The following is a 23,997-nucleotide window of genomic DNA, read 5'->3' on the forward strand; positions in this document are numbered from 1 at the left end:
GTTGACAAATCTGCATCGCCACAAGTGCACCAGCCTCACCACCCCACCGCTCGATTGAGCCGGGCCCAGCCACAAGCTACCTTCCCTTACAAATTGTCATAACTGCAACAACTAACACCGCCCACGCCTTCATAGGCCAGGCCATGTGATGCAATTAGCAGGTGTGAGTTTTGAGATTACATTCTACTATTATATTGATCTCAAAACTTCATGATGATGCTTTCGATCGGAAGATGTCTCACGTTCAAGCTACCATCGCGCCAACAAATCTAGCTTTGGGGATCTCTGGGATGCCCTTTCTGATGTTTATGTACCAAACCAGTGATTGCCACCTTTCAGCCTAATTAGAGAGATATTCAATTAGTCCATTCTGACGTCAATAATTATGCTTGCATCTTATGTGTGTAGTAAGTAGTTGGTACGAATTTTGATCACAGAGTTGCTCGGCGATGCCATGGACGTCGCGGGGTGCCAGCTGAGGGCATGCAATTAGGTAGGAAGCATTCACAATGTTGAAGACTCATCCGTGTTTTGTAATACTTGACTGAGGATATCCGTGCAGAACTATATGCCATGTCCCCGCGCAAAGATTTTCAGAGGTAGATATGCAATCCTTGATGACCTCGCTGCTTGCTTGGAACAAAAGTAAGTAATCATGCAGATGGCATTTAGCAACTATGAATTTATTATAGAAAGCTGGAAGCATTGACAGTATTTCCTGAGAAGCTAGGTATCACATCTTGTCCTGAAGCGGAGTCAAAGTCAGCACTATGATTAGTTAAGTTCCAGTGCCAACACCATCTGCGTGGGGCATGGCGTGATCGTGGAGTTTCACGCTTGTTACCTTAATGTTATACCCAATATCTGTAGCTCGTCGCTTTCAGTTGGCCATTTCATCTTATCGAAACTTCGGGGTCAACTTCGGCAGTGTTAATGTGGATCCAATCGTCACGGTTAATGCCAGCCCTGCTCGTCTGCGTCCACCTTTGATCCTACGTAGTGCCGGGGAATTGAAGCTTGGTGTTTTGAAGCAGCTTACCACGCCCACTTTCACAATTGCGTGCTGCTCTTGTTATCTTGACTTGCCCATAACTCTGCAGTATTGATGCAAACTCTGAAATTCCGAATTCCTATGGAGCCTGACGTGCTTGCCAACCTGAGGGTGCTCACGGGTGATAAACTCAGCTAACTGCTGCTAACTGAAAATGCTAAGTGTATTCTCAACTTTCTCGAGAGCGGTCTCAATCTTCGTACCTCTTATCCGAATCACTAAAGTATCAAATCATTATGGCTCTCGAGCGATTGGGTCAGGTCTACCGATCATGTCTTTTTCAGATCATCATTGTTGGTATTGTAGCATTTTGTGAGCCAGGAATTTGGACGGCATTGAACAATCTCGGGGCTGGCGGAAACGCATCTGTAAGTCTCAGTCTTTACTGAATCGTACTTCACCTGCTAAGAAGTCCTGTTAGCCTCTCTTGAACAATGCCGCCAACTCTCTTACATACGGACTCATGTCTGTGGGATGTTTCATTGCAGGAGGTATCACGAATAAGATTACAGCAAAATGGACTCTTTTCATCGGCGCGGCATTCTACACTCCCTACGCGGCAGGGCTTTACTGCAACAACCGCTATGGAAACGAGTGGTTTTTACTGCTTGGTGCCGGGCTTTGCGGCATCGGAGCATCACTGTTGTGGGCGAGTGAGGCAGCCATTGCCGTCGGCTATCCTGAGGCGGAGAAGAGAGGCCGGTGAGTTCTTTCCGGTCGGGCTCTTTAACACATGGGTAGCTACCGACTGACAAAAAGCCCCTTAGTTACGTCGGAATCTGGATGGGTATTCGACAAATGGGACCCCTCGTTGGCGGCGCAATCTCCTTGGCGCTGAATATCAAGACAGCCGAAAAGGGCAAGGTCACCTACACAACGTATCTCGGCTTAGTTGCCATCTCATCGTTGGGAGCACCCGCTGCTTTACTGCTATCGCAACCCCAGAAAGTTATCAGAACCGATGGTACAAAGATTCCATACATGAAGCAGACCAACTTCGCCATCGAAGCTAGGGCCATTTGGAAACAGCTAAAGAACAAGTACATGTTGCTGCTTATACCCGTTTTCTTGGCTGGCCAGTTCGGCACAACCTACCAAGGAAATTATCTTACAAGTACGTCTCTGACATAGGAACGTTTATTCATGGCCATGTAAGTAACTAACATTAAATCGAAAAGCGTACTTCACCGTCCGGTCCAGAGCCTTGGCATCATTCCTGACAGCCATTGTCGGTGCCGCCGCGAACATAACCACCGGCGCAATTTTGGACGTCAAACGATTTGAACGCTCTGCCAAATCCAAAGTCGTCTACATCATAATTCTCGTTTTCATCTCGACCGCATGGATTTGGAATGCCATCATTGAGACACGCCTATCCCGCATGGAGGACCCGCCGTCTTTCGACCTCGGTGATGGTCCATTCTTCAACTCTGCATTTACAGTCTACATGTTCTTCAAGTTCTTTTATGAGATGTTGCAGACATATATCTACTGGCTGATGGCTGAGATCAAGGGCGCTCAGGGTGATGGTGATATCGCGCGCACCACGGGAATCTTACGATCGTGGGAATCGATAGGCAGTACAATTGCCTACGCCGTTGGCGCAACACACTGGCCCAATAAGAACCAAATGATTTTGGGATTCTCTCTTTGGGCTGTTACTATTCCTTTCACGCTGCTTGCCGTTTTTGGTAACTGGAACCAAGGCGAAGAGGAGACTCTGAATAATTCAGATGAGACTGAGAGTGATCTGGGTGTCGAGAGAGTTGCGATTCAGAGCAAGGGGGAGCAAGTATGAGGTGCTTTGAGAGCCTCTCTCCAATGAGTAATGCCCCCGATATAGGGCAAATATCACATAATCCATGAATGGTGAGGCTTGGATTATTACAATCCACAAAGCCACCACCATCGAGACCTATGTCGCAGGAGTAGAATTAGTCATGAGCTATCATTGGGCGATAATGGAAGATGAGGTCAGGCAAGTTTCAAGTACAGATCACTCTTAAACGCATGTGCAGAAGAATGTCTTCTTGATCACTTGAAATATGAGAACCACAAAATCATCTGGAACTTCGATCAGAGGCGACAGCATATCGGCAACTAGTCATCGAGAAAATGCAAAGTGTCAATTTCGCCCAATTAACTAAGATGTGGTAAAATGAATGCTATCAATGTCCAACGCCAAGGGTGAGATGCTGAAGTCTCCCCATGATCAACGCCTCCAGTCCTTCTAGCTTCTACCTCCCAACAACTTCAAATTAGAATGCAATCGCCTCATCAAGACACATCTTCTTGTTGTCGTCCATCCTACCCTTGCCTCTACTACAGCAGTCGATCGCCGCACAAAGCTGTGAGTCACTCTGGCTCGCCGTAGCTGTCTTTGGCACCTGCTGCTGCGCCGGCCAGATCTCGCTGCCGGATTGTTGCTCTTTCTTCCAGTGCTCGGTGATGATCTCGCGCACGGTCTTCTGGAAGAAGAGAGGACCCTTCTCCATCTCAGGGTGGAGCTCGCCGTTGACAAAGATGCCAGCGTTGATGTTCTTCTGGGCGTTGGCGCAGAGGTACTTGTCCTCGGACATGATGCGCTTGTACATGTCACTAATGACGTTGAAGTCCTCGTCGCTAGAGTTCTTGTTGCGGTAGACCTCATAGCGCATCTGGGACTTGGAAGGGCCGTCAGGAACGAATCGTTGGATGAAGAAGAAGTGTGGTCTTGAAGAGATGTTAGCAAAGCATCAAAAGTTTAATGAGTATTTGTATAACTTACGAAACGTTCATGGAGGCGTTGGGCCAGAAGTAGGTAGCAGCGACACGGAAGCCCTTGGCAATCTGCTCAGGTGTGGGCTGGCCAAAGTGCTGAATGTATGCGTTCTGAGTGTTGACGAAGTAGGAGTTTAGGTCTGCGATGGAAGGGATATCTGGGTGGGCGGTCGGGCAGTGATAGCACTCGTTGTAGTTGTCGGCCAGGATCTTCCAGTTCCACTCTCCCTCCATCTCCCAGTGGTGGTCAAAGACGTAGTCCTCAAAGTTGTAATGCTCGAATCTCTCCTGTTCGTCGATGCCGAGGAAATCGTCGTTCCAAGCAATCTCGGGCTTCTCGGCAGCATCAAGGTTGACCCAGATAAAGCCGTTGCGGTCGACGTGAACGTGGATGGGGAAAAGGTTGTTCTGAGACTTATCGAAGCCCGCGAGCTCCTGGTATCCAGGAGCCTTGGCCAAGTTGCCTGCCAGACCGTAGGACCAGCCATGGTACTTGCAGGAGAAGACGTAGCTGTTTCCCTCTTCCTTGGTCACAACGGGGAAAGCTCGGTGCCGGCAAATGTTGTGCATGGCGTTGATGTTTCCCTTTCGGTCTTGGACAATGATGAATTGATAGCCGGCAACATCGTAGCGGACCCAATCACCCGGGTTGGGGATTCGGGCCTTGTGTGTAGTGAGGAGCCACTTTCTGGAGAAGATGGCACGGCGTTCAAGCTCATACATTTCTTGAGAGGTGTACCAGGAGGCAGGAAGGGCTCTGACAGGGGTCTTTTCATCCTGGGCAGCAGGCTTGGAGCCGCCGAGGCCAAAGTAGTTCTTGAAAAGTGACATTGCTAAATCCACAAATCTGTGTGAAATGATAGCTCGTTGGAAACGATGAGAGCTGGGGAACTGGAGCTGATGCTCGGTAGTTGTAATCTGATGATTGTGGTCTGATTTGGGTTATCTACAACTCTATGAACCGAGATGGCAGTCCTTCTATATAGCCATGATAAGCCCTGGCCGGTCGACTGCGTCCGTGTTTCGCCCTTTCCTATCTCTTGGACTGGAAACCATCGTTTGGGCCGGCCGGTGCTCGATGTCGCACACCGAACGCCTCTGACAATTCCGGACACCCATAGCCATCAGGTGGCTGTTGATGCGGTCGTGAATACCGATCACATGACCGGCAAACACATCTCACGCGGACCGATTCGCACTCCAAACACCATGGGGTGGGATATACGGACCGAGCCGCGCTATGATGGTAGAGTTCTGGGCGAACTGGGGGTCCTTGAGGGCAGTGGAGATAAGATTCATCATGATGCATTGCTTGATGCAGCGCCCACCCCCAGGAGTCTAGACTCTCCCTACCCGTGTTTTGAGCTGGACATCCTCCCATGAAGATCCGGTCCATCTCTACTCCGTACACACAGACTTAAGGTTGCTCATCCCTGCTTATCACAGCTTCGACCAGTCATCACCCTCAGAAGCTCCCCCAGTCGGTGGAGTCAGTATCTGTCACATATCTGCCACTAACGAGTATCCTTTCCCAATCTGGAAACTTTTCACTGTGCATTCTTCATTGGGTAGTGCCCCAGACCCCGCCTCGTGAACGCCCAGGCGGTTTTGACTCCATTGGCACCCGATAGTTACACGTCGTTTTCCAGCCGCTGGCCATCCTCGATGCCAACAACGTAATGCCCTTGGTTCCATTGGCATCAATGTAGCACTGTGTTCGTCCCATTCGCTGCACTCTGCGCTCCAGACGTACCATGTGTGGCGGCTCGGCGTATGTGACACCGTCGGCGCACTAGTCCGGATACCCTTCGTGCGTTGGCCGCCGTGCATCAAGTCCAAGTGCCTGTCACGCTCGGTACCAGACCGGCACTTTGCACTACATTGTTGATCCATGATGTAGGGCACAGCTGTCAACGAGTCAACCACCTGGTCAAGTCATACCATACAGGCACACCGAGGATTCCCGTATCTATCGTCATGGTGTTGACCATATCTGCTGTCTAGTGTATGGAGAAAACGACTAACTCAGGGAGATTCTGGTAAGGATCGTTGCCCGGCTTATACTGGGTCCCAGTGTCTTATCGTGCTTCATCCGGGGGCATCCCTGGTCTTTGCCCATGAGTTATGGAACATCTAACCGAAGTAACTCAAAAGGTCAGCCAAGGCCCATTGTCCGTCTTCGACCTACAAGATAAACTTGCATTGCAGTGTTTCTATTCCAGAACGCGAGGATCACGATCTGGTGATGCTCATGTTTTGGATGATAGAGAGGAATACACCACACAAAACAAGCCGGTCCCCGGATAACTTGATTCGTCACGTGATCGGTAATCGGAGTCTCAGCCGACATCGGGACCCCTTCCGCTCTTGGAGGCGGGGGAGTCCACACGGGTAACCGATAAGTAAACCGTCTTCTCGCTCCGTGAAAGTGACGATGCAAGGTATTCAAGGTAACACTCGACTTATTTGTTTCCGTCTCTCTGTGCCGTCCTGGGAACCTCCATAGTCGGAAGAGATCTCTGTTCTGCTTGGCTGCAAGAGTCCCCTTTTGACCAACTTCTTCCCCCCCCCTTCTGGCCGATCCATGTCATTCTACTTTTTCAACAAAATGGACCAGAGCAAACCCTCCTATCTCATTGTCGGCGCTGGCGTGTTTGGTGTGTCTACCGCCTATCATCTTATCAAGAAGTACCCCGATGCATCCGTGACCCTGGTCGACAAGGATGCATTCGACGCCGATGAGCGCGTGGCCGCCTCATGGGACTGGAACAAGGTGGTCCGCGCCGACTACGACGACTTTACCTACTGTCAGCTAGCCCTGGAGGCCCAAGACACTTTCAAGAACGACCCTCTCTGGCAGCCCTATTTCCACCAAACGGGTGTTTACTGGATCTGCCGAAGCGACTACGCCCAGAATGTTATAGACCACCACAAGAAGCTCGGCCGCAAAGACGATATTATTGCCTTGCCCATCTCTGAAGCCCGTAAATTGTACAATGGTCTTTTCGAGGATGCTGACTACTCTGGAGCCAAAGAAGTTCTTGTCAACCGGGCGAGCGGTTGGGCGGCTGCTGGTGACTGCTTAAGAGCTGTCACTCGCGAATCCATCAAATTGGGCGTCAAGTATGTGACGGCTGAAACTGCTTCTCTGGAATTTGACCAGCGTGGCAACTGCACAGGTATCAAGATGACGACGGGGGAAATTCTGACTGCGGAACACACTATTCTCTCTACGGGCGCTTACACGCCAAAGTTGCTAGAGTTGAGTGCCGCAAAGAGCGGCCTGAGCAACCTCCGAGCCGGCGACCGTATTCTGGCCGCCGGAATTACCACTGGTATGGCAGAGCTTGACGAAGAGGAATACAAGAAATATGCCGACATGCCCGTTGGGTTCCAGGGGTACACAGGACATGGTAGGCTTTCTCTCTCTGTTTTTGTCTTTGTCAACAGCTTCACGCCTCTTTCTCCTTCCGCCTTGCGACTAGGCGGGGAAAGTGACTCACAATTGAAACAGGCAAGCCCTTTATTGGAAGCATTCCGCCGACGAAGGACAGAGAACTCAAGTGGTGGGGATCCAAGATCTTCTCAAATACCAAAGAAATCCTCCCTGGTCGCCACGTCTCAGCGCCTCCACCGGCAAAAGATTACAGCCAGTGGAAGGTGTCTCGCCAGCTCAAAGAAGATATCATTGAGCAGCGCAATCTGTGGTACGGGAAAAAGAGCGCAAACTGGAAGATGACAAAGCACCGGATCTGCTGGTAAGTCTCTCGTCAACGGTCAAGCCATGTTCTGGGTCCCAAAACAGCGTGCTTACCGTGCATTTAGGGACGCCTTCACAACTAGCTCAGACTTCATCATCTCTCCGCACTCGGCGGCCAAGGGTCTGTATCTCGCCACGTGTGGTTCATTCCACGGCTTCAAGTTTTTCCCTGTACTTGGCAAGTACGTGATCCAGATGCTGGAAGACTCGCTATCGCCAGAGCTGAAGACGAGGTGGGCGTGGGATCGTGAGCGCCCGGATCATCTCCAGAACCCAGAGTATCCCAACTCTGAGTTGACCGACCTTGTGGACCCGGTAGCGAGGTTGTGATATGTGAGGCATTTGGGTTTCATATGTAGCTGCATCGGCATAGATCAACGGCGTACATACATGCTTAGTGGAGTTGACTTGGTAATCCAAGGTTTCATGAAAGGATACTGGTTCCCACTCTTCACGTCACCGCGTGCACAAAACACTGGAAACACGATGATTCATGACAGGTGGGTTCTCAGTTAGGCACGATATTTGCATGCCGAGGACAAGTCGTCGTGGCTAAAGCAGAGACAGCCTATTAGAGGTGTCGCATTGTCAGTCTGCATGCTAACGGGCATTTAGCTTCTCCGCGCGGTAGGTGAAGTCACATCATTCTCTCTTTCTTTCTTTTACCGAAGTCCGAGACACCATTTCTCCCTACGGTCAGGCACCGAGCTAGAGATCAAGCATGGGACCTCCAAACCGTTATTGACTTTGGGCTCAGCCGTGTAACACAAGTAGGGTACCTTACCCCTACCACCAACTATTAGTGAACACGCCGACCAGACGATCAAACAAGAACCCCATTAGTCTGGAAAGAGGAGCAGGCTGACTGGATTGGATTCGCTACTTTGCAAGATAACTTACTGGCAAATATAGTTCGTCTATGGCTTCTAACTTGGTGGCTTGATGATGGAGGTTGAAGATCACGATGAAGTTGTCGATCTCGGAAGGTCGGCTTCCCGAATTGTCAGTGAATACTTTGGTAGGCAGGCCACGTGACAAGGATATAGTCTTAAGCGGTCCTTCTTATCTCTCCTGACTCTTATTGTTTATGCTTTCCGTCCCTTATCGAGGGGTTGGCTTACCTAGGGGGGTTAGACTAGGAGGGGGATGCATGGTGACGGGGCGCCCCTCATCGGTTTAGTCCGTACGGTGCGGGGTTCGTGGCAAGGGGTGTTTATAATTTCGAAAGTATTTAGTGGAGGCATGTACGCTTCCGGGACCCTTTTGCAGTGCTGCTCGTGTCTTCTTCCCAGGGCCGTGAGATTCGTCAATGTCATGCCGCCAGAGGAGGGCTCCATCAGTTCGGCCAGCTTGAGGGGGAGAAGACGCTCACATCATGCCTGCCTCACTTGCAGGTCTGCCGCTTTTGCCAACAGGAATTCATTTCTTTTTGTGATGGGGTTGCTCGCTGACGCTTGTTCGCGCCGTACAGGAGAAAAAAGACGCGGTGCCCGGGTGAGAAGCCGGCGTGCTCGAGTTGCGTCCGGCTGTCTCAGTCATGCTCTTACCCTGCGGTGAGACCTTCGCAAAGCGGAAGATCGGTATGCATGCCATAAACACTCTTGCCCCTACTGATATCAGACGCCTTACCACCGATAGGATGAGAGACTGCAAACTTTGGAAGAGAAACTGGATCTCCTCCTCAGTGGAGGGGGCTTGTAATACGACACCGCACGCGAACATGCTTCGTTCAGACCATCTGACCGGGTTCTTAGACCGAACCACCACGCTCGTCAAGGACAACCACAAACACAACAGCAGGCAACGTTCGAAGAAGTCACCGATGCGTCGGAAAAGTCATTTTCAGCAACGCCACCATCTCGGAGAAATCGTCAAGACTACCCGACCGACAACAGCAATTCTGTCGTCTTTGACCCAGATGATATGGCGACGGGCATCAATCTCTACTTCAAGTACTGCCATCGACAACCGATCTGGTGTTTTGAGAGAGATGAAGTCGGCGACTACGACTCTTTGCCAGAAGAGCTCGCCAGCAGTATCCTAGCGCTGACATCGCGGTTCTCTGAGCAACGCGATCACATGCAGCTCTTCAGCAGTAACGCAAAGACACTCATTATGCTTCGAATTGCGAATGGCACGGTGGACATCACCACAATAGAGAGTTTATGTCTTTTGTCTTACGCCTCTTTCATAGGTAAGTACCTCAGCGTAGAGCGTCGTCGTGATATGATTGAAATAGGAAACTGATCTTACAGACGGCAATGTGCACCTGGGCCAATTTCACCTGGGACTTTCGCTTCAGCTGTGCCGGTCAGCTATGCTTGACATGGAATCTGTTTATGCGGTGGATGATTCCACAACGGACCGGAAGAAGAGGCTTTTCTGGAGCCTCCAATTACTGGAGCAGTCCTACGGCCGCCAGGATGGATTATTGAGCTTTCCCAACGACGTGCGTCGGCCAACTCTTCCGTCAAGCGGAAGCCAGTCGGAGCAGGACTCATGCAAGGCACCACCACTACCACGAGATGACCTCGGGACCTCTTCTCCTGGCGAGACGGGCATCTGGAACACGAGTGTCTGCCTAGGATGGGTTTGGAGCCAAGTTAGGAAGTATGTCTCGGATTGCTCACGCAACATCCTCAAGGAACCATGGCGGCATGACTCTACCTACGCCAAAGTCCTCTCGGACTTTATGGAGACCGAGAACAGGATACCCATGTGCCACCGTTATGACTCTGTCAAATTTTACGAACGGAAAATCGACGAACTCAAGGTGAACCGGGACTACTGGGCGCCATGGTTAAAGGAGCAATTCACCTACCATGCGATACCCACAGTCCTGAATCATCCGTTTCTCTACATTGTTGGAGCCCAGCATAACCCGAACCTCGGAATCCCAAACACATTCTGGAGGAGGTCTTCAGAACAAGCGCTGCTCCACGCCACTTGGATTGTCCGGATGATTGACATGGTTGTCGACAAGCAGGTGCCGCTGGTAGACCCTTTCTTTGGGCATGTCGCTGCTATTGCTGCAACGGTCCACCTTTACTATTGCTGCGCGGCGGCGGCGAGGTTAAAGCACAAGTCTAATACGGACTTTGCTAAGTGCAGAAGATTCTTAAAGAGCTTCATTCCTTGTTCGGCAGCCTGTGGCGCATTGGTGAGTAGGAAGACAGTCGCGCATGACGTTCTTCATGGTTGACCATGATGTCTAGGACCGTAACCTCGACAGGATGACCCGCATTGCTGCAGGAACCGAGAATATGGACGTAGAAGACTGGATGCCTTCTAAAATCTACCTAAGCGTTCCTTTAATGTGGGAGATTCTTCAATTCAACTCTACAACCGACTGTCAGGAAATCCCAACCGCCGGCCTCCTAGACGCATCACTCACACCTGCCGTACCGCCCGTTGATACTAGCGACAGCTCAACCCTCGAAATCATTGTCGCCACATCTCCGGAGATCACCATCAATATTGCAGACGGTGGGCAAGAGGCGCCGACGTCGACATACAAGAGGACGCACAACGTTTCCTCTAATCCGGCGAATTCAACAGCGACATCCTCTTCGTCGTCGTCTACGTCACGAGCCGCAGTTTTTGACCCGCCGACCGTGGAGCAGATTGACAGCCTGACCTTTAATACCACGCCATGGCTATACGCGGACCCCTCGCAGCTCGTGGGCATTGGGGATATGAGCTACCCGCAATCGGAACCGGGCAACGCATGGTGGGAAGGGGAAAACTTCAACAATATCATATTTAATCAATTTTAGCAATGAACAATGTTTCGCCACACAATTCCGGTTTCTATCCAGTGATAAGCACGTATATAACACCTTGTTGACTTCATGTCTTGTGTCTTCTTGATGTGCGAAACAGTCACTCAAATGTTTGTTTTGTTACAAAGCTGAGCAGCCATGGTAGACCTCTGTGAGCAGCATGATCAGGTAGTGTCATGTCGTGAACAAGACTATCCTTCAGGCCCCCTTGTGGCATGGATTGAAAGGCGCAAAACAAGGTGACACACGATGCTCGAGTCATTGATTCGTCCTTGATGTTTATCGTAGGGATCCGTCACCGGACAGACACGGTGACACGAGGCCATCAAAACGCCAAGCAAGAGGCCACGATGGGATAATTCTTAGGTAATGTGAACCACCTCACCTCAGGTAAGTCACCGAGGAAAAACCTACAGCCCTTGCAAACGCGACGCCAGGCGGCTTACGGACTTGGAACGGCGCTTCCTTGGTGAGCCCCCGACTGCGGTGGATCATGCGGGGGAGTAGGCAGGGATCAAGCTCTCGTTTTAGACGGACTTTTTGGATAAAGGCAAATCGGGGATGTCACGGATGGGGTAGCCGGGTAGCCTGGCTCGTTAGGGTTGCAGAGCGGTTAGAAAAGGCTTCGGAGTGATAGGTCATGTCCCGTCCGACCAAGATCGTTCTAGACTGCTCGATGGGTCAGTCTCCTTGGCCCCGAACATGCCGACCCTCACGAGTTCAGTTGGGTATGACAGGACACACATTCGCTCATTTGATTTGGCTGGCGCGCACAAGCTTGCCGCCCGTCTGGCTTATTATTCGGCAGGAGGGAAACAGAGACTCGAAGAGGTGTTCGTCTGCCCCCAACGGCTAGTCTTCTTCACCCCCTCCTCAAGCGCCTAGCTTTCCCTTTCCCACGCATGCCAAGAATCAGGGTCCTGAGCCAAACCGTTTTTGCTGCACAGTAGCATTTATAGCCTTACCGTTTTGGAGATGGCGGTTCCCCCTGTCTTGTGGAAGCCGGATACCGACTGCCATGGGCCGCTTCTTCCTCTGTCATGGAATCCGGTGCAAAGCACTTGCCACCCAGGCTGACAACGAAGCGCCAAAGAGGTCAATGACGATCTTCTTCTGAGTTCGAATAATCCGCTCTTGACGATCAATAGGGTACTTAGGACGCGTTGTTCTGCTCACTTGTTATCCCCACGTCGCATAAGAGCGAGCTGCGATAGCATGACTCAAGCGGGCAAGACACTCCGAATGTCAGCTTTGGTGCGCCAAACATCCCACCCCCGCCGACTGACTTGCCAGCGCACGATCCGTAACGCCAAGTGTGGTGGGCAAACGACAAGGTTGGGACTTGAGGGCGACAAGGAATTCGGGGTCACGACGACTACATGGAAGGTTTCCATTCTTCCCATTCACGGGGTGACGGGATCCTCAGAAGGTGTGCAGTCGTGTTTTGGCTCGTTTCGACATGAGCCCGACTCGGTGGAAACCAATGCGATGCTGATATCGAGTTCTGTCATGATAGTCCAATTGCTTGCGTGTGATCGTTGACTTTTCGGACGATTTCCCGGCGGCCGGTTGGCCAGACTCTCACCGACACTTGCTTATAGCAGAGTCTGGTATCGTAATAGTCGGGAATTGGATGAACGGCACCTTGCCTGAAGAGATTGCGGTTATCGCAACTTTGCAAGCACAGTGAAGGGTCCGATTGAGAGGAGCTGGTTTGCGCGTCGGGGCTCTTGGCTGCACGTTTGGGTCATGGTGATTGCACAACGGCTACGGTGAAGGAAGATGCGCGAACGATCACAAGCTGCACTATGTGATGATGGGAGGCGATGCAGGAGGGGGTGGATGTCCAACATCGGAGCGTGGTAGCAAACCGGTTGATGCCCAACAGTAGATGGAACGTCAAAGAGTCATCTTCCTTCCAACTCTCGAAACGTTATCTTTCTCGCGATGATCCATAAAGAGCATCAGACATATCGCGATCACGATGACCCTGATAAGGCCAAACACCCGAAGGTTATGGTGGCCGGGGGAGGGGAGGGCACCGGCGCAGTGGCCGAGTTCGGAGCAGAGAGCACGAAGCACCCCTCCCCCCGGCTGATGTGAGCCGGCCTCGCTCGTCCAACCCTAGGGGGTTGGTATTGCAAAACAATGGTGAATGTTTTCGAGAGGCCAAGTTCCAAGTGCAAGCGCAGCAAGCTGGTTGCGCCCGCTATCTTCCTCTGGTTGCGAAGGTGACCATATCATGACCGAATCAAGCGCAAGTGAGTCTATGTGGCGATAAGCCTTTGGGAACGTGGTGTTGATGGATCAATATCATGGAGGTGTGAAGTGTGTTTGGGTTCCTTTGGGGCGCGTGGCATCGGCCAACACGGACGGCATCGGCTTCAAGAAACCGATCATGTGACCGTCGTCTTGGGCTCTCCGGGCCACATCTACGGTGCTGCTATCTATAGCAAGCTCCATGTCTGTTCTCCAGGTTCTCCACACCGACAATGAGGCTAGACTGAATTGGGGTATCGCAGACGGGCATGGGTGACTTATAAGCCGTCTTGCAACTGTACACGATGCTATCATCTTGAGGGGTTATCACCAGAAGAGTTTTTCTAAACCCGGAATACATCATTATTATTTACATCTCCTTTCCCTTGTCACCAGACAAGAAGGACTCACACATACACACACATACATCATGGATCCCTCACAGCGCGTCGTCATTATCGGGGCCGGCATAGTTGGTACCAACATCGCTGATGAGCTGGTCTCGCGGGGGTGGACCAACATCACAGTGGTCGAACAGGGGCCATTGGCCATGCCGGGTGGCTCAACATCTCATGCCCCCGGTCTTGTGTTCCAAACTACGGGTTCCAAGACTATGAGCTCCTTTGCAAAATACACGGTACAAAAGCTGCTCTCAATAGAATGCTTCAACCAAGTCGGCGGCCTTGAAGTGGCAGAAACGCCAGAGAGACTCGAAGAACTCAAGAGGAAACACGGTTATGCCTCCTCCTGGGGCATCGAGGCCAATCTGCTCACCGCCGACGAGGTCAAGAAGCTTTACCCCCTTATCAGCACAGACGTGGTTCTTGGCGGCCTGCACATTCCAACCGATGGTCTTGCATTGGCTGCTCGCGCAGTTCAAGTGCTTATCGAGCGCACTCGGAAAGCCGGTGTCCGTTATCTTGAGCACACCCCGGTCACGGGCATCACGCGGAGCCAGGGCCGAGTCACAGGCGTCGAGACGAAGAACGGTGCGATTCCCGCCGATCTCGTCATCGCATGTGCCGGCCTGTGGGGCGTTGAGGTCGGTGCCATGATCGATCTACCGATCCCACTGCTGCCCGTCGGCCACCAGTACGCAAAGACGACCCCCGTGCCAGCGCAGAAGGGGAAGAAGCTTGAGGTGAACGGCGCTCAACTACCCATTCTTCGCCACCAGGACCGGGATCTTTACTACCGCGAACATGGTGAACAGTATGGTATTGGCTACTACGGCCACCGCCCTCTTCCCGTGGTCGCTGCCTCGCTTGGCGAGACGCCCAAGCATGTCGATGAGCACAACATGCCATCGCGTCTAGACTTTACCCCAGATGACTTCAAGCCGGCATGGGAACTCACAAAGAAACTTCTCCCTGCCCTTGCCGAAACGGAGATCGAATACGGCTTCAACGGCATCATGTCTTTCACTCCAGACGGTGGTCCTCTCGTCGGTAGAGCACCCAATTTGGAAGGGTTCTTCGTCGCAGAAGCAGTCTGGGTGACACACTCCGCCGGTGTTGCTCGCGCGGTAGCCCAGCTTCTGACCACTGGAAAGTCCGAGGTCGATCTCGGAGAGTGCGACATTTCTCGCTTTGAACAAATTCAACTCGCGCCCGAGTACGTCAAGGAGGTCTCTACGCGGAATTTTGTCGAAGTTTATGACATCTTGCACCCTCTTCAGCCGCGCGAGTCACCGCGCAACCTCCGCGTCAGCCCGTTTCACTCCCGCCAGAAGGAACTCGGCGCTTACTTCCTCGAGGCAGGGGGATGGGAGCGTCCGCAGTGGTTCGAAGCCAACGCGGCGCTTGTCAGCCAGCTGCCTGACAAGTGGAAGCCAAAGAAGCGTGATACCTGGTCAGCGAGGTACTACTCCGACATTGCTGCCGCAGAAGCCTGGAAGACACGGACAGCGGCTGCAATGTACGATCTCACGCCAATCCGCCGGCTGGAAGTTTCTGGACCCGGATCAGCCAAGCTTCTTCAACGGCTAACCACGAGCAATATCGACACGGCGCCGGGTAATGTCACCTTTACACTTCTCCTTGATGACGAAGGTGGTGTTCTCAGCGACATCTTTGTTGCCAGGCTTCGCGAAGACACATTCCAGCTTGCAGTCAATGGCCCCGTTGACCTTGCTTACTTGGAACGAGAGGCTCGTCTCCAAGTCAAGGCGTCGCCGGCCCAGTTCGTTCATGTCCGCGAAACCACCGGAGGTACGAGTGGCATTGGTCTCTGGGGACCCCGCGCCGCCGACATCATCACTGGTATCAGCTCAGACAACCTCAAAGACATGCCTCACTCGCAGGTCAAGACAGCCATCATTGCTGGTCTCCCGGTTACTGTCGTGAGCCTATCATTTGTTGGTGAACCCGGCTGGGAGATTTACACCAGTGCAGAAAACGGCCTGCGTCTGTGGGATACTCTTTGGAAGGCTGGTCAGCCCCATGGAGTCATCGCCGCAGGTCGCAGCGCCTTCAGTGCCCTGCGCCTCGAAACTGGATTTAGGACGTACGGTGTCGATGTGACCACCGAGCACACTCCCTTTGAAGCCGGTCTTGATTTTGCCGTCGACTTCAGCAAGGAAGGATATGTCGGTCATGACGCCATCAAGCGCCTTGCAAAAACTAAGGTCAACAAGCAACTCCGTTGTCTTACAATCAATGACGGGAGCTCCGTTGTTCTTGGTAAGGAGCCCGTGTTACTCGATGGAAAAGCAGTCGGGTACGTCACGAATGCCGCGTTTGGCTACACAATCGGGAAGCCCATTGCCTATACGTATTTGCCAAGCAGTGTGGAAGAGGGCGACGTCGTGGAGATTGAGTATTTTGGAAGGAGGATTGAGGCAACTGTGGCGACGGAACCACTTCGTAAGGCACAAGTGAGTGAGCAGACGGCTATCTCATCACCAAAGCGGATCGTTATGAAGTCGAGGTTGTAATCAGTTGATGGGTAGGCGTATGGGGCGTTTTACGGGCACTACTTTGCATAATGATGAATCAAATGAACTTTCAATAATAGTAATGTGTGCGCATTATGAGGACTATCTTACATGCGAAGCTTCTGGAACTGAGAAATATCTAAGCAGAGGACTCTACATTATGGGAAAGACAGGTATCACTCAAACCTGACGCAGGCGTTGTGACTACCCTGTTTCCTACCATCGATATAGACAGTAAACTCCACAGATGCTCCCGATGGTATCATCTCTACCACATAAGTCATCTTCTTAGCCATCGTACCATCAATAGTCATGATGTCAGGCAAACTGGAAAACGGAACGTCGAGCTTGCAATCAATGTAGCAAAAGTCATTGACCTGAAATGTGCGCCGATCTGGCACTTCCGCCGCATCGCATTCGCAGATGCCAACAGAAAAATGACCTCCGACGTCTTCTTTATAAATCTCATAATAGGTGAATCGTACTGGTTCCTTCTGAGAAACAATTTCGCCCTATAAAGAAGTTTAAAGTGTGAATTTGGTGTTCCGCCAGGGTCATATATGCGGGAGATTTACTTTTCTCAGGTACCAGTGCATTTGATTCTTGGCTCTCCAGACCCCCAAGTAGACATCGTACTCTTTGTCTTCTTGAAGGTGCTTCTCCCGATCAAACTCCGCTCGGTAAGTAACTCCGTAGCTTGATCTTGATACTGTCGAGGTCACCTCAATAGTAGGCACCTTAGTTCTGTAATCAGGACGTTTAATAAGGGTTTGATCTTCAGCTCGGTAGCCATCAAGAAATCCCTTATGGACTGCGCCTCTGCAGATTGCGGTTCTTCTATGCACGATATCAGCCTTAATTGGTACGCTCTTTAAATACTACATATGAAGTAATGAACAGCCACTTACGGCTGTATACCCCCCGACTGCAGGACTTTCATCCCATGCTGCTCCTTGAGATGGTCATACAGGTATGGACTGGCGCCTAATCCTCCGACAAGAATGATTCCCTACGTAGGGAAGCACAGGTCAGTGATTCAAACATTTTACGACTGATATCTTGTTTTCGGCTTACGGTAATTGTCAAGCCAGACCTCGTCGCCATTCTGATCTGCTTCGCAACCAGCTCATCAATCCCTTCAAAAGAGTCTATGAAGGCTCTTTGGATGTTGGTTCTGTTTCTACACTCAGCTAATTGATAACGACGTTATTCAAGGTTTGGTTTACTTACTCCTTGAAATGAATCCTTCCGTTCTTGATGATTGGCTCTTTGCAGAAGTCGTTGAGATTGAACTCGCTGAAAGCTTCGGCTGGTATTTCAACAATGTATTCTCGATGGGTAAGATTGGGTACGAAAGTTGGTTTGATGAGTGCCTCCCACTCATTTTTCATGATTCTCTTCTTCCCAGTGTCACTCAGATGGTTCCATCTTGAGCCTAAGCGAGCTTTGCACGCTCTCTCAAAGGCTTCGTCAATGAAGATGCCACCACAAAGGCTACCTAGTAAGTAGGCGTTGTCAGCTTTTATTCTAAGCCGACCAATCTCAGTTATATGAATGGTGTTACCTGTTCCTTCCACTGCTTCTTGCATCGATATGGGTTTGGTCTGATCGATTTGGTAGCTAATGAGATCCTAATGATAATCAGATACATCAAACATAGACGGGGCCAATAATCGAAACATCGAGGAGAGTTTACACTTACCACCGTACCACCACCAGCATCGCAAATGATGTACACATCGTTCTTGCCCACCTTTCGGCCTGGCTCGCTCAAAGTTGACAAAGCCGCGGCTTCGGGCTCAGGTGCCAGAGTCAATCTAGTTTCTCCTGCCACCCGTGAATAGAGAATTCCTGCCTGCTCAGCGGCTGTCTCCATTGCCTGCCTCGCATAACCCTTCCAGATGGCAGGTACTGTGATGACTATGTGCAGTCTCATGGCGTCGACGACTTCTTTCCCTCTCGCCTTAGTAATGGTATACATCGTGTGATTGAAGAGTGCCCGCAGAAAATCCGCCACAAGCGCAATGGCAGTCTTCCCAGAATCTCTCAGCATCCTCTTGCCTCGCAAGATGAATTCAGATGCGCAAAGTTCAGGGCCAAGATCTTCGTCTTTGAGGAGGAGTAGTTTGAACCAGCGGATTGGGTCTGCATCATCAGGTATATCATATCCCCACATCATCGTTTCGTCTTCGTAGTAAAGCTCTGTTGGGGCTTTGCCTTCTTCAGGACCCTTACCAGGCCAGGTGGTGATGATGTTGATGTGGTCGTTTTCGAATTCTTCAGTCGTAGCCCAAGCTACCCCAGAGTAACTAAGTGAGAATCACTTCGTTAAAAAGAATATTCTCAAGTCCAAATTCTGAGGAGAAAGGGAGACTAAGTTTACATACGTCGTCCCAAAGTCAATTCCAATGACAAGTAAGTCATCATCTTCCTCACCATTTGATACCCTCCTCTGCCCACTGTGAGATTATGTTTCGTTGGAAGGAGTATTGCGTTGAAGACTAACCTGCACTTGGATATTGTACGAGGGTCGCATGAGCAGATGTAATGCTTTGTTGATGAACTATATGGAGCACGTCAAGAGTAGTAAGTAGAAGGCCTAGATGCAGATCGGTGTCCAATGATTCACATTCGAGGCTGGTCATTGTGGAAACTTTGCTGCCTTTTATGGTCGACAGAGAGGAATATTCAACGTATGTTGGCGGCCTGCAGGCGAGTGCTCAGAAGATAGATGTGTCCGTCAAGGCAGGCTATGCTAAAGATTTTCTTTGGGGGCGGGCGCCTGCATTTCAGGCTGACCACCGTCCTGATCTTTTCCACAAGTACCACAATGAAACAAAATTACCTCCGCCACGAAAGCTGTTACTAAATGATCGAAATTTAAGGCATGGTTTATCTAGATAGTTTGAATCCCCATAGATTTCTTTGGCAGATGCTGTTTTGGACAATTACATATATCAGTTGTACTATAGCTACGCCTATTTTACTGCTGGAAGTGATCGGTGTTCTCCAATTACTGTGTATTGTTTGGATCCTGGAAACATCACCGATGCAGACAGAAGACTGCCAGGCTGTACGTGTTGGTTCTTGAACAGACTCTCACCTGAATCGACATGTCATGAACCTTGCATTTTCCCCTTCTCGGCGCTTCGGCACGAGTCTATGCCGGTAACAGTTCTTGTTCGCCTCAAAAAGTTCTGACCTGGCTAGAAACGACTGTTCCGGCAAATTTCAGCTGCAAATTTTCTGATGCATACCTCCCTTGCCTTCAGGTTGTCAATTTCACAGATCTGAGGTTTGAGACGCAGTCCCATGCAGCATTCTTGAGTATGGAAAACTCTGGCACACTCAACGAGTTTCTTCCATCCCGTGCTGTAGGATCAAATTCGTCAGGCGACGGAATCAACGGCGCCGTTTGCTGACCCGACAAGCCTAAACGCCGCTGAGCCTGCTGCATCACACCACAAAAAAAGTTCGGTGAATAGGAGCTGACCTGCAGCCAGGTCATTTGGCGCTTGGCGACTCGTAATTGATCAATCAGAACGCCGAGAGTACAATGAAAGAGGAAGCCTACTCGAATTTGGAGGCTTTTTGTGTGACTGTGCCCGGTCTAACGGCCGTCTACCGAATTGATTTTGCCTCGTAATGCACGCAAGGGGTGCCACACCAACTTCATCTAAAGAATTGAGAATGTTCATACTAGTAGGCGAGGCTCACCAAGGCAACCGACCGGGATTACCAATAAAATTCCAGGGCTAACTTGGTTTGTTTGTCCCCCGCGGAATGATGATCCTCCGCCGTTGGTTTAAGGAGAGCCAGCGTATCCAAATTTGCGCCGAGCTGAAGCTCCTTCATGACCCATTAGCTGCCATTACCTTCGGCGAAACAAACTGACACCTATGCTTCTTAGAAGCTACAAGGACGAGATCATACCCAATCTTCTTCTTTCTCAACACTGCCGAGTTCATTCTCAAGTCAACGGAACCTTTCACATCTTTGTCCCAGCCTTTTCATCATGACAGAAAAGAGTTCGAATGTCTACAACTCATCTAGCCGACCGCAAGCTCGTCGAACATGGCCACGAGATGGTGAACGATCGACTTCAAAGAGGGAGCTTCCCCGCCACGACAACTTTCAGGAGCAAGATTACTTCGACACAGAGGCAGCCGGAAGTCCTCCGTTGACTTGGAGGAGCGGAAAGTCATCAAGATCTGTAAATACTACGTGCTGTTCTATATTACAATGAACAGAAGAAAGTAACAAGCCTGGAACTGATGGATCTTGCTAACCTGAAGATTGAACTCCTGCAGTCTACAATTGATACCAATTCAATTCGGCAATCGGAATCCTCGGCCGAACTAGACCTGAATAGCTTGGGTCACACATGGGATCAGAGGCCAAACCCTGAAAGAAGTGAACATGAAGGAATGAAGGATGGATTAGATGAGAAGGAGGTCACACTAGAGTCTTTGCAAGTCGAGCTGCAGCGAAAAGATGCCGATCTCGCTGATATGCGTAAACGCTGGAAGCAGACAGCTAAGGAGCTAAACAGGCTGAAGATGTCACAAAAAGGAGGACTTTATGAAGTGGCAGATCGGCACTTGGTGGAACTGGCCACCAGACTACGATACAATATTCGAGACCTTGCGATCCGGAATTTTGAGGGCAAGATGAGACCCCGGGATTCAGTCCGCGAACCCAGAGGATCCAGATTCTTGCATTACTTCGGCCCTGTTGTTCATGATACAACAGTACAAAACGCCCTACTAAAGTCTGGAAACAGACGCTCGAGCGTTATTCAAGCATATCTGTGGGAAATTCTCACCGCAGAGATATTCGGTCGATACCTTTGGACAGGATCCAAACTATCTGGGGCCATTCAAGTCTTGAATAACCACATGAGACAAGGTAGGAGTATAGGATTCGTCCCATTCTCACGTTGAGACATTTTACTGAAATGAATTGCAACCAAGAGAGATGTCCAATTGCCAGTTTTGACGTCGAGTCCTGTCGGAGTTTCCAAATGTGGAGTACACAGACGACAAGTATGATCCTGCACACCATCGACGCGAAGAAAGAATCCGCAGTCAGGCGGTTCATTGGAAACACGGTACGAGATACGGCATCCGGTATAGTGGATGCAGTTGCTTCCATCATCATTATTGAGAATGATGAGCTGGGTTTAGAGCTTGAGAGGATTCTGCATGAGGCTCTAGCTCTCGATAAGGAAATCTATAGACAAGTTGCGCGTGTGGATTGGATCACTTACGAGACACCGATGACCTTTGATCCCGAGCAAATGGAATGGGAAGGAGACGATGAGGCGGGGAGACGAGATCAACCAGTCCGCCTTGTTGTGGCTCCGGCTTTGAGAAAGCGAGGGAAATCAACTGGGGAAGACTTCGATGTTGATCGATTACTGCTTCCCATGATTGTTTCACGTCTTGGTCCTGGGAACTGATCGAACACGAGTTGCCGAGATTTCTGCGAGAACTTGTATCAGTCGGGTTATGATTGACATGAATAACGAGAGTCTTCGGAGCTTAGGATATCAGGAGGGAGGCAGGACTGATGTGAACGTAACGTATCTAGTGAGGGGGCAGAGTGGAATGCCGGTCAATACATCATTGATCACCTAGCTAGTTCCATCACTACACCCTGACATGCATTGGTAAATCACACCCTCGGCTCTAGGTGATATTGCCACTCTGATCAAGTAATTTATTCTTCCACTAAAACCTAACGACCAACTTCTTCCCGGATACCTTCCCCTTGCGCAACTGGTCTAACTCCTCCAGCAAAATATCAATACCACCACCAATCTGTTTGATAGGGGGAGGTCTTAAAACCTCAGTGAGCCTTGGAAGTATTGCGTAGAACCGCGCGAGAGCCTGTCGATGTTCTAAATCGACCGGGAACTTGGGTCCAATTGGCGGCAACCAGGCAAACTCTTTGCCAAAGACCGTATAAAGCATGATCATGTCATACTTGACACCTGGAACCTTTGACTCTCCTTGATCAAGCAGCGTGACAACCTTGCCACCCTTGGCCTGCAGTACTTTGGCCGTCAGAGGACCAGTGCCCTTTTCTGAGATACAGTCCAGAGCCAGGCTGATGTCTGGGAAAGCCGATACGACTTCCTGTACCCAATTCTCCGATCTGTAGTTGAAAACGTGGTCGGCTCCATAGCTCTTGACGAGATCATTAGAATGTGGAGATGCTGTTGTGACCACGGTGCAGCCCGCTAACTTGGCGAGCTGGATGGCAAAGAGGCCGACGCTTGTTGAACCTGCGTAGATGAAAACGGTCCGTCGCGGTGTAGATGCTTCGGGCTTTTGCTTTGCCTCATCAGGCCACGGAAGTCCAAGATGCACATTCATCGCCAACACGGCAGTGACTGCTGAGACACCGTAGGTCGCTGCAGCCTCGTCCGAGATGCCTTGGGGAATCTTCCACGCCAGATCTGCTTCGGCCTTGAGGTATTCTGCGAACGCGCCCCTATCGTGATGCAAGCCGCCATGGACAACACCCGCTACACGATCTCCCACCTTCCATGACTCTACGGCGGACTTGCCAACTTCAATCACCTCTCCTGCGTAGTCGCATCCAACGATGCAGTTCTTGGGGGAGATGACGTCAATATGCTTGTAGTCGCTCGGATTGAGAGCCACAGAATGCACCTTGACCAGTATCTCTTGGCCAGTGATGACAGGCTTTGGTACGTCGATTACGTGGGCTCCCTTGAAGATGGACTTTCCCGAGGTAAGGTTGAAGATTCGTGCGGGTGTGCTACGATTTGACACCAAAGCCTTCATTTTGAAGAGTCGAACAGATCCGATGGATAGACAAGTGTCGGACCTTTTTTCAATTTCTATTGTCTTGATAGGAGTGTTCGGTTGTCCAGAAAAGCGTGAGATTGAGGCATGGAGGACAAGAACACTCGAAAGGAAGGCAGAAATGACCAAACAGATTGGTGAAAACTCGAGAGCCTTGGAGTTTGAAATACTCGAGTAGATGAGGAACACGCGTGGGCAGGCTTTAGAAAAAGAAAGGCCGGTTTGTAAGGTCCGCCTACGTTCTTTGAGTTTCTTCACGACATCAAATTTCGCGCGTGGAATTCTCTCGGACGAATTGGATTTCCGTCCATGAGATGACTCAATCCAACAGCCTATGCCATCTTCATACTCTAACATTTGTATATTGTAATCTGTCCCGTTGGGGCGGCCGCTTTCTCAGAAAGGAGGCTCTGGAAAAACGAATTAGCCGATTCAAGACGGGACAAATATTCAAAGACTGGTGGTTTACTAATCATCCCGGCCGAGTGGTTGCCCTCCCATCTGCACCCAGCACGTTCCATTTGTGGTATACTAGCGGACACTAGATGAGCCGACTGTAGGCAGCTGCAAGCATTCCTGTTTGCGGTCATCAATGTACATGGAGTCCCATAACC

The 23,997-nt window shown here is 50.6% G+C and overlaps 7 protein-coding genes across 7 annotated transcripts; 4 read left to right on the forward strand and 3 right to left on the reverse strand.

Moving 5' to 3' along the window:
• Positions 1–1,287: 1,287 nt before the first annotated feature.
• On the forward strand, positions 1,288–3,155 carry HER10_EVM0012310 (uncharacterized protein; the record flags this gene model as incomplete). Its single annotated transcript, XM_035481707.1, has 5 exons — positions 1,288–1,419; positions 1,473–1,753; positions 1,819–2,165; positions 2,230–2,843; positions 3,102–3,155. The coding sequence occupies 5 exons, from the start codon at positions 1,288–1,290 to the stop codon at positions 3,153–3,155; spliced, it is 1,428 nt and encodes a 475-aa protein (XP_035331915.1).
• Positions 3,156–3,181: 26 nt separating this feature from the next.
• Positions 3,182–4,985, reverse strand: HER10_EVM0007439 (Rieske domain-containing protein). Its single transcript, XM_035476994.1, has 2 exons — positions 3,819–4,985; positions 3,182–3,763 (listed from the first exon to the last, which is right to left on the reverse strand). Exons 1-2 carry the CDS (start codon positions 4,640–4,642, stop codon positions 3,310–3,312), a joined length of 1,278 nt encoding a protein of 425 aa, XP_035331592.1. The 5' UTR covers positions 4,643–4,985; the 3' UTR covers positions 3,182–3,309.
• A 1,262-nt stretch (positions 4,986–6,247) lies between these two features.
• Positions 6,248–8,004, forward strand: HER10_EVM0004831 (FAD dependent oxidoreductase). Its single transcript, XM_035474462.1, has 3 exons — positions 6,248–7,224; positions 7,326–7,569; positions 7,637–8,004. Exons 1-3 carry the CDS (start codon positions 6,396–6,398, stop codon positions 7,899–7,901), a joined length of 1,338 nt encoding a protein of 445 aa, XP_035331437.1. The 5' UTR covers positions 6,248–6,395; the 3' UTR covers positions 7,902–8,004.
• An 863-nt stretch (positions 8,005–8,867) lies between these two features.
• HER10_EVM0001915 (uncharacterized protein) lies at positions 8,868–11,370 on the forward strand. Its single transcript, XM_035471647.1, has 6 exons — positions 8,868–8,965; positions 9,043–9,151; positions 9,210–9,268; positions 9,326–9,765; positions 9,827–10,731; positions 10,787–11,370. Exons 1-6 carry the CDS (start codon positions 8,886–8,888, stop codon positions 11,345–11,347), a joined length of 2,154 nt encoding a protein of 717 aa, XP_035331242.1. The 5' UTR covers positions 8,868–8,885; the 3' UTR covers positions 11,348–11,370.
• Positions 11,371–14,042: 2,672 nt separating this feature from the next.
• On the forward strand, positions 14,043–16,547 carry HER10_EVM0001919 (FAD dependent oxidoreductase; the record flags this gene model as incomplete). The annotated part of the gene is made up of 2 exons (XM_035471651.1): positions 14,043–14,693; positions 14,754–16,547. The coding sequence occupies 2 exons, from the start codon at positions 14,043–14,045 to the stop codon at positions 16,545–16,547; spliced, it is 2,445 nt and encodes an 814-aa protein (XP_035331243.1).
• Positions 16,548–16,723: 176 nt separating this feature from the next.
• Positions 16,724–19,192, reverse strand: HER10_EVM0007575 (uncharacterized protein; the record flags this gene model as incomplete). The annotated part of the gene is made up of 8 exons (XM_035477128.1): positions 16,724–17,059; positions 17,123–17,384; positions 17,456–17,556; positions 17,622–17,721; positions 17,778–18,045; positions 18,112–18,178; positions 18,250–18,842; positions 19,054–19,192. The coding sequence occupies 8 exons, from the start codon at positions 19,190–19,192 to the stop codon at positions 16,724–16,726; spliced, it is 1,866 nt and encodes a 621-aa protein (XP_035331601.1).
• A 3,087-nt stretch (positions 19,193–22,279) lies between these two features.
• Positions 22,280–23,362, reverse strand: HER10_EVM0002507 (TOXD protein; the record flags this gene model as incomplete). The annotated part of the gene is made up of 1 exon (XM_035472214.1): positions 22,280–23,362. One exon carries the CDS (start codon positions 23,360–23,362, stop codon positions 22,280–22,282), a length of 1,083 nt encoding a protein of 360 aa, XP_035331280.1.
• Positions 23,363–23,997: the final 635 nt, after the last annotated feature.

Source organism: Colletotrichum scovillei (genome assembly GCF_011075155.1).
Source record: "Colletotrichum scovillei strain TJNH1 chromosome Unknown Contig00007, whole genome shotgun sequence".
Taxonomy (NCBI): Eukaryota; Fungi; Ascomycota; class Sordariomycetes; order Glomerellales; family Glomerellaceae; genus Colletotrichum; species Colletotrichum scovillei.